This window comes from Panulirus ornatus, chromosome 59, assembly GCF_036320965.1.
Source record: "Panulirus ornatus isolate Po-2019 chromosome 59, ASM3632096v1, whole genome shotgun sequence".
NCBI classification, from domain to species: Eukaryota; Metazoa; Arthropoda; class Malacostraca; order Decapoda; family Palinuridae; genus Panulirus; species Panulirus ornatus.
This window is the reverse complement of record NC_092282.1, coordinates 958,139-975,115: the sequence shown is the minus strand read 5'-3', so window position 1 is coordinate 975,115 and position 16,977 is coordinate 958,139. Positions and strand designations below refer to the sequence as shown.

The 16,977-nt window shown below is 43.3% G+C and overlaps 2 protein-coding genes across 2 annotated transcripts; both read left to right on the top strand.

Annotated features, from left to right (window-relative positions):
* Positions 1-2,095: 2,095 nt before the first annotated feature.
* LOC139767092 (actin, alpha skeletal muscle 2-like) lies at positions 2,096-6,627 on the top strand. The gene is made up of 2 exons (XM_071696064.1): positions 2,096-2,156; positions 5,131-6,627. The coding sequence occupies exon 2, from the start codon at positions 5,160-5,162 to the stop codon at positions 6,291-6,293; it is 1,134 nt and encodes a 377-aa protein (XP_071552165.1). The 5' UTR covers positions 2,096-2,156; positions 5,131-5,159; the 3' UTR covers positions 6,294-6,627.
* A 3,854-nt stretch (positions 6,628-10,481) lies between these two features.
* Positions 10,482-14,152, top strand: LOC139767333 (actin-2, muscle-specific-like). Its single transcript, XM_071696652.1, has 2 exons — positions 10,482-10,541; positions 12,928-14,152. Exon 2 carries the CDS (start codon positions 12,962-12,964, stop codon positions 14,093-14,095), a length of 1,134 nt encoding a protein of 377 aa, XP_071552753.1. The 5' UTR covers positions 10,482-10,541; positions 12,928-12,961; the 3' UTR covers positions 14,096-14,152.
* Positions 14,153-16,977: the final 2,825 nt, after the last annotated feature.

Here is a 16,977-nt window from a genome sequence, read left to right as displayed (position 1 = left end):
ACATCCTAGGTTGTGGGCAGGTCCTCCTTGTGTGGAGACGGTTTTGTCTTTGTTTACGAGGAGGATCCTGGTGCTCACAGCATACACTTGAGTGTGTAGGTCACTGATGTTAGCATATGATGCTGGCGTTATACATGGCCCTGATTTATGTAAAGGGTTCTGACGAGCGCAAAGGATCCTTTTGTCTGAAGAATATTCTGATGTGTGAAAAAGTGCCGCGGGTAAAGACAGTCCCGATGTATAGACGGGAGACTGATGGGCAAAGAGGAATTGCGATGTATAAAGAGGTTTTTGGAGTTCATGGAGGGTCTTGGTCATGAAAAGTGAAATGGTTTGTGGAGGAAGTCTTGGTGGAGAGATGGAACTGAATTGTGGACAGTTTCCCACTGTGTAGTAAAAGCCCTGTAGTGTGGAAAGGTTCTGGTAAAAACGCAGTGTTTGCTGTTTAACGACTGCGTTGTTTCGGAGTTTCCTGGTGGGGTTGAGATGTATAAAGAGTTACCATTTCCTGTTATGTGAAGATGGTTCCGGCGTGTGGAAAGGGTTCTGCTGCGTGGAGAGGGTTCTAATGTCCACATAAGGTAAGTAAGAAGGATTCTAGATCATAGCGGGGTCTTGGTGTACATGGGAAATACAGACATCAGGATGGTCTATAGCAAGGCTGTCTGCTGGAGGCGAGTAGCTGCATCGTAAATTCCTAATGCATATAGAGAGAGAGCAAGATGGTGAAGTAGAAGGTCTCCTCCCATCCACCATTCCCTCTACTACACCCACTGGAAGAAACATAACAATGATGGAACACCATGTATCATAAACAGAACACAATTCATGGAAATTTTAAAGGAAAGGATGATGGAAATATACAGCAGCAACATAATCTAGAAAAGACAGATTTTAGACATTACTCTTCATAGAAGCAATTTTGAACTAAAATTACATTTTATTATACTTCACTGAACCAGGTTCTACACTGACAATTGATATCATCAAAGCACGTGTCTAGTCGTCTTTTAAATGAAGTGATAACGTTTGGTATGATAACATGTCGTGGTTCATTCCAGTGTCTTGTAAATCGACTGCTGAAGAATGTTCCTCTCCGCGTGTGTATCTTAATTCTTTCTCTTTAACTCAACATCTTTAACTCAACATCTTTAACTCTCATCATTGTACTGATCTAACTTGTAGATATCATCCTGAGGTATGTTACCGAAATTGTAAATGTTCTATAAACGAGAAAATGTAAACATCTGAATCTTTCATTTGGTCTAATCGTGAGTAAATGAATTGATTTTAGTTTTTTCTATTCTTTTTGGTTTTCTTTCGTGTTTGATAAAATTTAGTGATCTCAACGGAACGTTTTAACACTATGAAGTGGTTTTTGTATATGGAATTATTTAATGGGTAGAAAATGGTATAGTAAATGAGTTTTCTTTTTCTGAAAATATTTCCAATGTAAGTCTACTTACTGTACGTGTACCATGTCTACTGGTTAGAAGCATGAAAAAGAAGTAGCCTGGAAGGGGATTGTGCTAGAAAAAAAGGCAATTCAAATTATATTTGGAGACCTGTTATGCATCAGCAAACCATTTCTAAAATTCAGCTTCGGAATAAAGCCTATCTTGAAGGTATTGTTTGGAAGCCAACGATAGTGAAAAATCCAAATTTTAGTGACGGAAGCAATATATATATATATATATATATATATATATATATATATATATATATATATAAGATGAATAACTGTAAGAGAAACTAAAAATAAGCACATTTCCCCTAATATGTTCCATGTAGTAGTACATCAAATACAAGTTCCACAGAAACAAAGGAAGAACACCTGCAACAGGTGGTTATTAGGGAGGGGCCAGCAGTAAAAATACGCTGGGCTCACTGAGTCTTCCTCGTAGTTTCGATGGCATCTACCGTTTTAGAACGTCTTGAAGCCTACTGATCCAGGAAAAAGAATACCAAACACTTCCATAACGAGCGGACAATAAAAGTGTCTATTCATCGTTCGTGTCTGAAGGACAGGGAATTTCTGAATGGTAATCATGAGAATATTTGGCTCGCTTAGACATTCGACAGCAGGAGGGATATGGCTTCCGTATAAAGTAGCCAGCAGTGAGCGTCTGGCTAGTCATTCTTTCGACTCACCGCGGGTAGGTGTTGTGGCAGAGGAGCTCTAGCGTCTCACTGAGCCTTCGTCTCAGCGTTCCCACCCCTTAGTGTTCTTTATCCTTAACGTTGGCACCAGTGATCCATAGTCACAGAGCTTCACTACCTAAGTGTTCCTTGCTCTCATGCCTCAGTGTTCGCTAGTCTCGACTCACCGATGCTACAGTCATAACAATCATAACACAAGTAATCATTGCCATATTTCGACGTCGCTTAGTCTTGACAGAGCCCAGCAATGGTACTCCGCGATGAAAGATTCCGCATCTCAGTTTTCTTGTGCCCAATGACGTATGTTTCATATGTATAGTGGTGTACGTATGACTCAATTCGCGTTACAGTTCCATGTATTAGTGTTCCTTGATCTCGACGTCCCATACCTTAAATTTTCCACACTCTCAACGCTGCAGTGAGGGACAGATCCTTAGTTTTAACGATTTCTTGTTTCAGTGTTTCCGAGTTTCAGCACTCGAGGACCTTGATCCAGCCTTAATCTTCTTGTTTCACTTGATCCATGTTTCACTGTTCCTCAGTCTCAATGCACAGATGCTTCACTATTTCCTGGTTTTGAGGCAACTCCTCACTGTTTCCTTTATCAATTTCTTCATATGCGTCTGGATGATCACATATCAATTGTATTTTCTCCAAGGGATACATGAGGTCGCGATGACTCCTGTTGAAATATTTGTGAACAACAAATAAACTAAATATAGTATATTAATGAACGATGTATATTCTTGGAGATAGGTTTTAGAATGCCACTAGACAACATATTTCTCATCAAATGCTGCGCGCAATAACTCAGTGTTCCATGTGGACTCCTAGCAGCAGGATGGACGTGTTTACGAATGGACCACCACATCATCCATACATGTATCGTTACGTACTAACACGGATCAAGCAGCGGCGGCGGACTTCTCCCTCTCCAGGGAGAATACTAGTGAATGAGATCATCATTACGTACTGCAGTACACGTGATTATTTAAGTATCGCTCTTGTTCCACTACGCTGCCAGTTATCCTTCAACGACATTCCCTAACTATGGGAAATTAGAAAACTAAGGTAACTCTCGGGAGCAGGGGAGAAAGACCCCAACCCGCGTATCTACTGTGTGTTGTAGGAGGCAATTAAGAGAGGTGGAAAAGGGGGGCCTGGAAAGCCACTCCTCCTTTACCATCTTTTTCTACAAGTAGGAACAGAAGAAGAAGCCATGCACAAGTTTTTCCACGGAGCTTCTGTCATCTGCTCCTGACGCTACTTAACTCGCTAAGAAGGGAAAAGCTGAGCAGATTTCAAGTTACGTAACACCTTCAGTTTTCTGACTTTGGCTTTAAATTGGCGACGCACTACAGCGACAGTGGCTGGTCAGCGTATGTTCATCATGGGCATAGGTAAAGTTAGCTCGTTCTTAGAGGGAACGTGTCTATGAAACAATCATCATGCCTAGTAATGAAACTTTCCAGAAGTGACCAATGATTGATACGTTTTCTTTCACAGTTCATAAAAGTAAACAATGTGTTCATCAGTACAAGTTGCTAATGGTTTAAGCTGAGCACTACTGTGTTGCTCGACTGCGTTAGAAATCTTCAATACCACTGCTACTGTTATCATCATCATAATTACTTTCGTTAATGATGCTACTGGTACTGTCATGATTATGTGACAACATGGTTGGCAGTACTCCCTCATGGAACTGTTATATTTGAAAGAAGTTGATCCATCCCATGATCCGGTGATGATGATGGCTTGATTTATAGATTATCATCATTAATTTTTCTACTGGCTATTTATGCAATATGGAAAGACAGGTTTAGTACAACATCCTGGTCCTTTTGGTCAATGCAGTCTTGATGGAACCTTTGAATCACTGTATTCTTACATTCTAGGATGAATTCATTTCCATGAACTGTAGAGAACAAAAGACAACAATGAACAATAAAGTTGTAAACCGTAAATACATTAGTGAGACTATATTCATATACACAATACAAACGTGTGTGTGTGTGTGTGTGTGTGTGTGTGTGTGTGTGTGTGTGTGTGTGTGTGTGTGTGTGTCATACATACATCCACTCATTCATTCAGTCTGCCTGTCTGTGTTACCGGATTACGCCTGCTTGTGTTCGTACCACATATGTAAGGTCATCTTCAGCGAGGCTGTATCATCGTCTCGTAACAACAGGGACTACATTCTCGTCGCACAACTTCCCACTCCAATGAAGTCCAACATTTCCCTGCTACTGGAAGTAACGCAGCCTTAGAGCTGCTAGAGGTCCTGGAAAATGGTTCCTCTCATGAATGTGGTCCTGAGGGATTTGTAAACAAAGAGATATTCATCCTCCCCCCCAATCAATCGCTATTTCCCGCGTTAGCGACGTAGCGCCAGGAACAGACGAAGAAAGGCTACATCTCCTCACAGCCATTCTCGAGCCATATGTGTAAGGCATCGAAACCACAGCTCATCTGTCTACAACAAGGCCCCACAGACCTCTCCATGGTTTACCCCGGACGCTTCACATACCTTGGTTCAGTCCATTGACTATATATACAGAACTCTAAGGACTTCACATTTGTTCACATTTACTCTCAACTTGTTCCTCTAACACGTTCTCTCAAATTCATTCACCGGATTCAGGAGTTTCCCTCTATTATCCCGTGACATCTGCAGACAACAAATCATTCATCGTCCATCTATGCTGCCCCATCACCAGTGTGTTGTAAACTCTCCCCTCGCTCTAAACCCTTGTATTTACACCCTTCACCATCCTGTCCGTAAATATTAAACATCCATGTTGATGTCACACCCTCGACACTGACCTATCTTCACCGGGAACCACTCATCTTTCTCTGTTCTTATATTCAAGGAGTCTAAACAAGATCAAAAGCGTATTCTCGTGTTATGTGAAGTAGTTCTATTCATTTATTTACACTCATGGAGTTACGAGATTTATTTTCATCACCCAGGTAACTGATTCCACACACAAACCACCACCATGTGTGACGACGATGAGCAGGTAGCTCTGGTCTGCGACAATGGCTCCGGCATGGTCAAGGCCGGCTTCGCCGGTGATGACGCTCCCCGCGCCGTATTCCCCTCCATCGTCGGCCGCGCTCGTCACCAGGGTGTCATGGTCGGTATGGGTCAGAAGGACGCCTACGTCGGTGATGAGGCTCAGGCTAAACGAGGTATCCTGACTCTCAAGTACCCCATCGAGCACGGCATCATCACCAACTGGGACGACATGGAGAAGATCTGGTATCACACCTTCTACAACGAACTCCGTGTTGCCCCTGAGGAGTCCCCCACAATGTTGACTGAGGCTCCCCTCAACCCCAAGGCCAACCGTGAGAAAATGACGCAGATCATGTTCGAGTCTTTCAGCTTACCAGCCATGTACGTTACCATCCAGGCCGTTCTGTCCCTGTACGCCTCTGGTCGTACCACTGGTCTGGTTTGCGACTCTGGTGATGGTGTATCTCATATGGTCCCCGTGTACGAAGGCTTTGCTTTACCCCACGCAGTCCTTCGTCTTGACCTGGCTGGTCGTGACCTCACCATGTACTTGATGAAGATCATGACAGAACGTGGCTACTCCTTCACCACCACCGCTGAGCGTGAGATTGTCCGTGACATCAAGGAGAAGCTTTGCTACATCGCCCTCGACTTCGAGAATGAGATGAATGTGGCTGCTGCTTCCTCCTCTCTGGACAAGTCCTACGAACTTCCCGACGGTCAGGTCATCACCATCGGCAACGAACGTTTCCGTGCTCCAGAGGCTCTCTTCCAGCCTTCCTTCCTGGGTATGGAATCTGCTGGTGTTCATGAAACAGTTCATGGCTCCATCATGAGGTGCGACATTGACATCAGGAAGGACCTGTTCGCTAACATCGTTGTGTCTGGTGGTACCACCATGTACCCTGGTATTGCTGACCGCATGCAGAAGGAAATCACAGCTCTGGCTCCCTCCACCATCAAGATCAAGATCATTGCTCCTCCCGAGCGTAAGTACTCCGTCTGGATCGGTGGCTCCATCCTGGCCTCTCTGTCCACCTTCCAGACCATGTGGATCACCAAGGAGGAGTACGACGAGTCCGGCCCCGGCATCGTCCACCGCAAGTGCTTCTAAATCTTACTTTGTAGTACAGGTTGGAGATCTGATAAACGAAGCAGTGAGATAAACACTGTAACTCATGGATCATTCATTTTCCATTGCTTGAAATAATCATCAATGAACATACGAAGTTTGCTTCTTGTTTCAATTGCAAATCAGTTTCTTTAATGAAAGTACCTTTATGTTAAAACTCATTTCAAGTTCATGTTTTTTTTCATATATGTATTTGAGACAGGTTTTTCCATGTTTCTTGAAAAATCAGTTTATATATATCATAGATAATGCGTTTATACGCTGATGATATAATGAAAGAAATATTTGTGAAAAATAAATAAAAGATAGAGAAATTTACTTTCTTTCATTACGCTCACGACATTTTCCATGAAAGTTTCGTACCCTTCTACAATTACCACTCTGCTTCTTGATCTCAGATATTATGTGCAATATCTTCTTCCACTTTGCAAGCCTCAGAGAAGATCAGGAATCTAAGATCTTTAAGATTTCGGTGTCATTAGAATTATGTTTTTAATCATAAGCAACGAGTGACATAATACATTATATATGACAGAAAGCGTCTGGAACAGACAATCAACGGAGTTACGTGCACATTTCCAATTTTCTAGCTGACGTATATAATGCACTGACAACAGAGCCTAAAATCCACAGTTAAGTCTACAGACAATGCTATTGTTTACTTTGCTTCATATGCCTTGAATCAACCCTGGGGTAGCACACTGCCCTTCATATAGCACACCGGTCCAATTAATTTTATCCCATGGACTGACTTCTTTCACCCTTTTGAACGTTCTGGCCCCCTACCCTGTGTATGACCCTCTGTACTGGAAGTGCTGTGGATGATTCTGTACCGGAGATGCTGTGTATGATCTTGTGCCAATTCATATGTGGTTCTTAGAGTTTGTTTAAAGAGGAATTTTGTCAACTGAAACCCTTCAACCATTAACACCAAGTAATTTGCACTTACTGACCTCGTGCATCTATTTCTTTGATAAAATACACACACACACACACACACACACACACACACACACACATAAAGTTTTGCGATACAAGTCGTGCCAGGTTCTACTATCGCCAGCTGCTGTTTCACTGCTGTGAGTAGACTGCTGGTAGAGACAATGTACCCGACGCAGTACACTGACAGAACGTCCTCACTGATGGTGGCGCCAAGACGGACGTTAGGTGCACGTATTTGTTTCTTTTCTCCCATGATGGAGATTCCAGTCACGGAGGTAACTTCTCTTCCAGGCCAGATCTTAAATAACGTGAAAATGGCTATAAAAAGAGAGAGGTGGGGGGAAAACCAATTTACGAGTTCTAAAGGAGGGAGAAAATGTGAATTCTAAAAAGTAGGTCATGACTGACAGCAAGGACATGGGGAAAAAGAGGCAGTAAAGACCTTTATCACTTGAGAGTAACTGAAACTTGAGGAAGCTGTGGAAGAGGAGCAGGTTACTGATTCGTCTGATTTCATTCGTAATAATGGATACAAACTCGTGGGCAAATGATTTACCTTGAATGAGGCGAAGTTCTTTTTCCTTAACCTGATTGTTAACGTATAGAACGATCCGCCGAGTAGAGTGGTTGGAAGCAGTACTACAGATACGTTTAAGAAGACTTAATAAATATTTCGCCTCAAGGTCACGACTTTCATTATTGCGCTTCCATATTCAATACGACAATTTGCAGGTCATTCTCTGTGAATTATCTGTATGCCTTCTAAATTTTGTCACTATTCTGTGTTTCTCTTCCACTAGGTCAAACAGCCTCGAAAGGACCCTATGGTCTATTGCTGTTTGAATTCCTTTGTATTCCTTTGTAAGTAGTGGGTGAATGTGCAAGCAATTTGACATGTGAAATTTGGGATTGAAAATAAGACAAACGGCAGCGAGTTGTGGAACAGAGATGTTGAATCATAAGTGGAAGAGAAAGAGAGGGAAATGGAAGGTACCTGAGGATACAGAGTGTGACTGTGAGAAGAACCAGAGAAGGAGGCATGGGGTCATGGTACAACAGACGAAAAGACGACAAGTCAGGCATGAGGTACAACAGCCAAAATGAACTTCACAGAGAATGTGATTGTAAATAGTATGAGGAGAAAAGGAAGACACGGGAGGGCAATAGAAAGACGACCAGACTGAGAGGTGGCTTCAGGCAAAGAAGGGGCGAAAGAAGTGGAAAGAGTACTGAAAGTACTTGTAAAACTTAGAGAAAGCACTGAAAGTCTCGCGTAAGAAGAAGTGTCGTAAAGATGCGGGAGTGGATGGGATTGCAGCTAATGTACTCATGCAGGGAGATGAGAGTGTGTTTGATTGGTTAGTTATGTTTTGTGACGTTTGTATGGCCAAAGGGAGATACCTGAGGACTGGGTACATAGTATTCGAATAGTCATTTCCCTATTAAGGGACGATCATGGCTTAGCGGTAGCGCTCTCGCCTGTTACATAGGGGTCCCGGGTTCGATCCTGGCTGTTGGAGTTATATATATATATATATATATATACACGATATTCATTTTTTCATACCTAATTCCCTTTCCTGCCTTAATAAGGTAACATCAGGAACAGACGAACAACGTCCTCGTACTCAGCTGTGGTATAACACACACACACAAACACACACACCAGCCAAGCTTTACATTCCGCATTAAAGCCTCACAGGTCACTCAACGTTTACCCTCACCGCTTGGTTCAGCGTTACACATCATTAGCTATAATGACGTGTGCAGGAAGCCAATCATAAGACGCAATGATCCTGTCAAATTACACTGCAATGACAACAGCAGCAACGAATACCAAGAGGGTAGAAAGTGGTTCTATTTCTGACGACCCGACCCATGAACTGACCAAAATGTGCCCCCACAACACACACACACACACACACACACGCACACAAGCATATATAAACTGATTATATATATATATATATATATATATATATATATATATATATATATATACGAAAAAAGAAACAGAGGTTGGAGGACGTACTGAAGGTTAAGACGGGAGTTTTCAATCTGGTCATAGCATTATGCGCACGAAGCAACACAGTCACTATTATTATACTGAAATTATAGTATGATTAATAAACAACATCTTTCATGCATGGACTGATATATATATATATATATATATATATATATATATATATATATATATATATATATATATATATATATATATATAGTTTCTTCTCTTCCAGACAACGTAATATCTGGCCAACACCAGGTTATGGTATGGAGGAGACGTGGTCATCAGTGGTGTTGACCACGTACTGTTCGTCAACTTCCATTATATTTGAGGCGCTGACCTCACGCGATATATTCACGCAGACAGCAAGCAAAGCTGCTGAGATGATGGGCGACTTAGTCTACCGTGGAAACACATACACAAGATCACATCGTGATCAATGAGTCACTTCTCTGTCACTACACGTGTTACTCACTACTTTAAAGAGAGAAATATTTCTGTTCAAATATTTCCTGTTTATCTATTGTTATCAATTATGTTTCCCTTTATACTAAGTGGATCAACCACACAAAGGTGACACCCTTGACGTAAATCAGATCTGTAGTAATGGAGTCGCCAATGTGTGCAAAATGTCTTTCTGTAAGACTAACAAAATGAGCATTTACAACAGACACTACTATACACATACATACAGTCCAAGTTGTTAATACTATTACACACACACACACACACACACACACACACACACACACACACATACATACAACATCAGTTAAGATACATCAAAAAGTTTTGAAGCGAAACAATTAAAGACAGTCAAGGTATGTACGATACCAGCGAGAGCTAAAGTTCCATACAGGAAGAGGACGGCTCTAGTGAACTAATGTCCTAAATAGAAGGAAAAATGTATGTAAATGAAGTGGTTGGTCAGAAGGTGCCGCCAAGTTAGACAAAAAAGGTCGTACCATTGTTGTAAGACAACCGTACCATGTTATCATACAGGCAGACTACACTTATACTATACTTATATAAAACTCTTAAGCCGTAATGTAGGTGATCGTACCAAAACTTTTGCTGTATTACACAGGAGTACGTTGTATGAACCCAGTGAGCAAATGGATAACTTTCTATGTTTCTTAATTAAGGATCAGTTTCAAGTGGTATCCGATAACAGCTTTTGGCTCGATTTCAACTTCTCAAGGTAAGAATTTCGGTGACTTGTATAAAAAGCGAGCATCTGCAAGCGACGAGCTAGTCGTCTCCAAGACTCGAGGCGGGTAAGTGTGGCAGTGACCACATTCCTACACATCACAGGGAAACAGACAGACAGTGTAGTGAGAGCCAGGAACTGGTTCAGCAGTGTGGTGTGTGAAGTTCTGTTGAAACATTAAGTGGCAGCAAGTGTGACATGAACGATGGACATCGTTACATTAGTTCTATGTTTGAGTTTGTCGTGTGATGATCGTGGCAGTGATGCGGTGTTACACATCGAGTCTTCACAATAACTGAACCGAATGTTTGCTCAGACATACTCTGATCTTTCTCTCTTCATCCCAAACAACCAAGATGGGCGTTACTGGACCTCGCCGCTTGAGGTTATACTGCGAGTGAAAAGTCACCTTTGCGAGGCTGTATCATGATGAGTACAGCATTGTCAAAGAGCTTCTTGTTCCTTAGTAGTTTATATTTCCCTGCTACTGGAAGCAGTGCAGCCTTCAGCAGCAGGATCCTTTGAAGAGGTCCTGGGTAATACTAGGACTCTTTCATAGAAACTGGTCCTGTGATCACTAGAAATCTGGGGTGACTATAATTAAATAATACATCCAAGACGCCCACTTGCACTCGTGCTGCGCCTGCGCCATTGATCTACGTTCACGATAAACACTTCCAGAAGACGAACAGAAAAAAAAAGTAAAGTTCCATGGTGATAACGGCAGAACATTACCTGTCTTACGGTAACTCAGTCGTATGTGGCGACTGTTGACCTCATCAGATAATCTTAAGAAGTGAAGATGTCACAAAGTTTCCCATAACTAAAGACGTACTTAAACTATGCCCGTTGCCTCCATGCAGTCTATATCTATTCATTTAATTGTCATATCTTTCCGTAAGTCAACAAAGCGCTGAAATTCCTCGTAGATAAACGAATTTCAAACATTGCGCAATGAGAACATTATAGAAAGAAAACTTGCTTATGGTACTTTCAGAAATCTAATTACCTAAAATTCAACTTGGACGAACTATGACCTTACACATGTTGGGACGAACTGTGGGATCGTCTGGTTTATATGTACGTCATTACTTTACTTTCGTGTGTTAAGGGGAGTTTACACTCGTCTTGCTCCGTCTCTTAACGTTGTAGATATGAACCATGTCTTTACAACCATAACCTATGCCAGGGACCCATTTATCGACAAATCCCACGGGGATGAACATCTGGGTTAGCTGTGAGTCGCCTGCCGCACCCGGGATTCAAACCCTGGCAGGTCAGAGCATGAATCTTCATCAGCGATGCAAACCATTTTGCCACATGTGTGCTGTGTGTGTGTGTGTGTGTGAGAGAGAGAGAGAGAGAGAGAGAGAGAGAGAGAGAGAGAGAGAGAGAGAGAGAGAGAGAGAGAGAGAGAATGTGTTTCAATGTCAGCCAACTGACAACGCTTCCCTCCTCATATACCACATCAATCCAGTACATTTAACGCCATGCGCTCCTCTCATCTTGCTCAATGTTCAGGCCCTGATACTCCAAAGCCTCCTTCCCTCCATCATTCCATCTCCTCCCTCCACTTCCAAATAAGATTCTTTTAACTAGTCTTTCTTCAGTCACCTTCTCCATATGTCCAAATCATTTTAACATACACTAGTCAGCCTTCTCAGTCAGACTGCACTCACCATAACATCATCTTTTCACACTGGTAATCCTTTCACAATCAACTCGCCCCACACCATATACCGTCTCCCGCCTCACACCATATACCGTCTCCCGCCTCACACCATATACCGTCTCCCGCCCCACACCATATACCGTCTCCCGCCCCACACCATATACCGTCTCCCGCCCCACACCATATACCGTCTCCCGCCCCACACCATATACCGTCTCCCGCCCCACACCATATACCGTCTCCCGCCCCACACCATATACCGTCTCCCGCCCCACACCATATACCGTCTCCCGCCTCACACCATATACCGTCTCCGCCCCACACCATATACCGTCTCCCGCCCCACACCATATACCGTCTCCCGCCCCACACCATATACCGTCTCCCGCCCCACACCATATACCGTCTCCCGCCCCACACCATATACCGTCTCCCGCCCCACACCATATACCGTTTCCCGCCCCACACCATATACCGTCTCCCGCCTCACACCATATACCGTCTCCCGCCCCACACCATATACCGTCTCCCGCCCCACACCATATACCGTCTCCCGCCCCACACCATATACCGTCTCCCGCATTCAGTTTCCAGCATGTCTAAAATGTGTGTGTCTGTGAATGTGTGTTCGTATTTCACTTTACAATTATCATTTCCAGTGTAAGTAATTTCAAGTGGCAGAAGCATTTTCTATCATTATGGTAGGAGCAGTGTCAATACGAATATAAGAATGTTACACGTATCGTTACGAAATGCATTACAACGACATTATCTTTTACAGGCAATACAACTGACCCCATATCAACACCACCACCATGTGTGACGACGAGGATCAAGTAGCGCTTGTTGTGGACAATGGCTCCGGGATGGTCAAGGCCGGCTTCGCCGGTGATGACGCTCCCCGCGCCGTATTCCCCTCCATCGTCGGCCGCGCTCGTCACCAGGGTGTCATGGTCGGTATGGGTCAGAAGGACGCCTACGTCGGTGATGAGGCCCAGAGCAAGCGAGGTATCCTGACTCTCAAGTACCCCATCGAGCACGGCATCATCACCAACTGGGACGACATGGAGAAGATCTGGTACCACACCTTCTATAATGAACTCCGTATTGCCCCTGAAGAGTCCCCCACAATGTTGACTGAAGCTCCCCTCAACCCCAAGGCCAACCGCGAGAAGATGACACAGATGATGTTTGAGTCCTTCAGTATGCCAGCCATGTACGTATGTATCCAGGCCGTACTGTCCCTGTACGCCTCTGGTCGTACCACTGGTCTGGTTTGCGACTCAGGCGATGGTGTTTCTCACATGGTCCCCGTCTATGAAGGTTTCGCTCTCCCCCATGCCATCCTTCGTCTTGACCTCGCTGGTCGTGATCTGACCAACTACCTGATGAAGATCATGACAGAACGTGGCTACTCCTTCACCACCACCGCTGAGCGTGAGATTGTCCGTGACATCAAGGAGAAGCTTTGCTACATCGCCCTAGACTTCGAGAATGAGATGAATGTGGCTGCTGCTTCCTCCTCTCTGGACAAGTCTTACGAACTTCCCGACGGTCAGGTCATCACCATCGGCAACGAACGTTTCCGTGCTCCAGAGGCTCTCTTCCAGCCTTCCTTCCTGGGTATGGAATCTGCTGGTGTTCATGAGACTGTACACAACTCCATCATGAGGTGCGACATTGATATCAGGAAGGACCTGTTCGCCAACATTGTCATGTCTGGTGGTACCACCATGTACCCTGGTATTGCTGACCGCATGCAGAAGGAAATCACAGCTCTGGCTCCCTCCACCATCAAGATCAAGATCATTGCTCCTCCCGAGCGTAAGTACTCCGTCTGGATCGGTGGCTCCATCCTGGCCTCTCTGTCCACCTTCCAGACCATGTGGATCACCAAGGAGGAGTACGACGAGTCCGGCCCCGGCATCGTCCACCGCAAGTGCTTCTAAAATCTTGATTTTAAATGGTGCACTAACGTCGAAAAATAAAGATAATTTTATTAGAAATGTATTTTCCTTGCAAACCAGATTTCTCTCTTTTGAAATACCAATGAAATACTGAGATGTTTCCACACAATGAAATAAACTAGGTCTGTTTTATACCACTTAACACTGGTATTTTAGAAGCAATTTAACAGACCTTCCAATAGACGTCCAAAAGTATGGATATGAATCCAAACGATAAGATAAACAGAGCCTCTCATCTACGTCAAAATGTCTGTGTAAATATGACTTTTCAGTCTTAATGAATTCATGGATCAGGTGCATGGATACGCTAACGTCCTTTCCCAGGACATATGCAGACCCACATGCGAGTTGCATTAACAAAAAAAAAATCATCAAATCCCATTATCGGTCACGAGAACTGCCTCGAGATCCGTAGACGAAAGGATAATTTTGCTTCCAAACACACAGATTCTAGAATATGAACCAGCTGTTGAGCCCCCAACATATACCGACATATCTAAGCAAACAAATTTCCTGGTTCAGGGAGTAACACATATTATATCCCATACATGTTTATTTACTTATCTATAACTACCTAAGAACCATTTTTCTATGACAGTCCTGGTGTTACCCAGGACATTTCGAAAGGGTCCAGAGGCCCAAGGCTGCGCCACATTCAGTAGCAGGGAAATGTAGACTCCTGTGGATTGATGACAATATGTGGTTTGCTGCGGGTTGATCATGTAAGGAATGACAAGTGTGATAGCAAGCACAGGATGATTAAGGGTTAATCAGAGTGGATGGGAATGTTTCGGACATATCGAGAGGATAAGCAAAGAGGCTCTACATATCAGACAATGGAGGATACTAAGATGGAGGTGGAAGAATGGACTGAAAGAAGCTTTGGGGTATCGGGGCCTGAATATTCACAAGGATGAAAGGAAAGCACGGGACAGAATGAATTACATCCATGTGGTATAAAGATGGCGATGTGTTGTCAGAGGTCGAAACCAGGACATGTAAAACGGCTCTAGTCAAGGATGTAGGTCCACAACAAGGCCAGGGAATCTTTAAAGAATTTTGATTCAGAGGATTGATAAGAAGGAGCAACAAGAGAAGAGGAAATATATCTTAAGAATTCTGAACTTTGGGAAACTTTTAAAAAGGGAAAAAGTCATAGTTGGTAAGAAAGACACGAGAGGGTAGTCCAAAGTTTCGAAGTGTAGGGAAAGAAACAGTACCAAAGGCCTGCCCTTGACTTGCTATATACATTTCACAAAATAAACCTTTCCTGCACTCCCCTACATTTTTAAAGGCGATGCCACACTTACATCTTAGTATTTTGTCTTTGGCCTTGACTACCATCTGCAAATGTCTGGTCATGGAAATGGCAAGGTTCTGAGGTGAACAGGGCAATATGGTCTTGATCTACGGGATGAAGCTTGGCACAGACAAGGTATTGGATGATGCGGCTACCTGATAGTGCGCTCTGAGCGCCCAATGTGTCTAGAAATCTCATGTGTATCCACATTTTCTTGCGTTTATGCAAAATTCAGGCTTTCTTCTCCTTAGAAAGGTAAGAGGCAACCATCTGGAAGCACAGGTGGAAGAAATATAGCGTCCAAGGGCGACATTCCAACAAATAAAGTGACAGTTTGGAAGAACAGGGGTATCATACCACCCACAACACTGATGCACACTGAGGCGGGTGGCTTGTGCTCACACTTTAGAAACACTAGTCTCAGTGACCAGATGTACGATGATTAAACGCTGGGAGTGTTATGTTTGTACCCACAATAAACCTTAGTTGCGTATCGCCTTTGAAAATATAGTTTTTTTTGCGGACACTATATATATATATATATATATATATATATATATATATATATATATATATATATATATATATACACAGAACTTTCCATGGTTTACCCCAGATGCTTCACATGCCCTGGTTCAGTCCATTGACAGCACGTCGACCCCGGTATACCACATCGTTCCAATTCACTCTATTCCTTGCACACCTTTCACCCTCCTGCATGTTCAGGCCCCGATCACTCAAAATATTTTTCACTCCATATTTCCACCTCCAATTAGGTCTCCCACTTCTTCTCGTTCCCTCCACCTCTGACACATATATCCTCTTGGTCAATCTTTCCTCACTCATTCTCTCCATGTGACTAAACCATTTCAAAACACCCTCTTCTGCTCTCTCAACCACACTCTTTTTATTACCACACATCTCCCTTACCCTATTATTACTTACTCGATCAAACCACCTCACACCACATATTGTCCTCAAATATCTCATTTCCAGCACATCCACCCTCCTGCGCACAACTCTATCCATAGCCCACGCCTCGCAACCATACAACATTGTTGGAACCACTATTCCTTCAAACATAGCCATTTTTGCTTTCCGAGATAATGTCCTCGACTTCCATACATTCTTCAAGGCTCCCAGAATTTTCGCCCCCTCCCCCACCCTATGATTCACTTCCGCTTCCATGGTTCCATCCGCTACCAAATCCACTCCCAGATATCTAAAACACTTCACTTCCTCCAGTTTTTCTCCATTCAAATTTACCTCCTAATTGACAACCCTCAACCCTACTGTACCTAATAACCTTACTCTTATTCACATTTACTCTCAACTTTCTTCTTTAACACATTTTACCAAACTCAGTCACCAGCTTCTGCAATTTCTCACATGAATCAGCCACCAGCGCTGTATCATCAGCGAACAACAACTGACTCACTTCCCAAGCTCTCTCATCCACAACAGGCTGCATAATTGCCCCTCTTTCCAAAACTCTTGCATTCACCTCCCTAACAACCCCATCCATAAACAAATTAAACAACCATGGAGACATCACATACCCCTG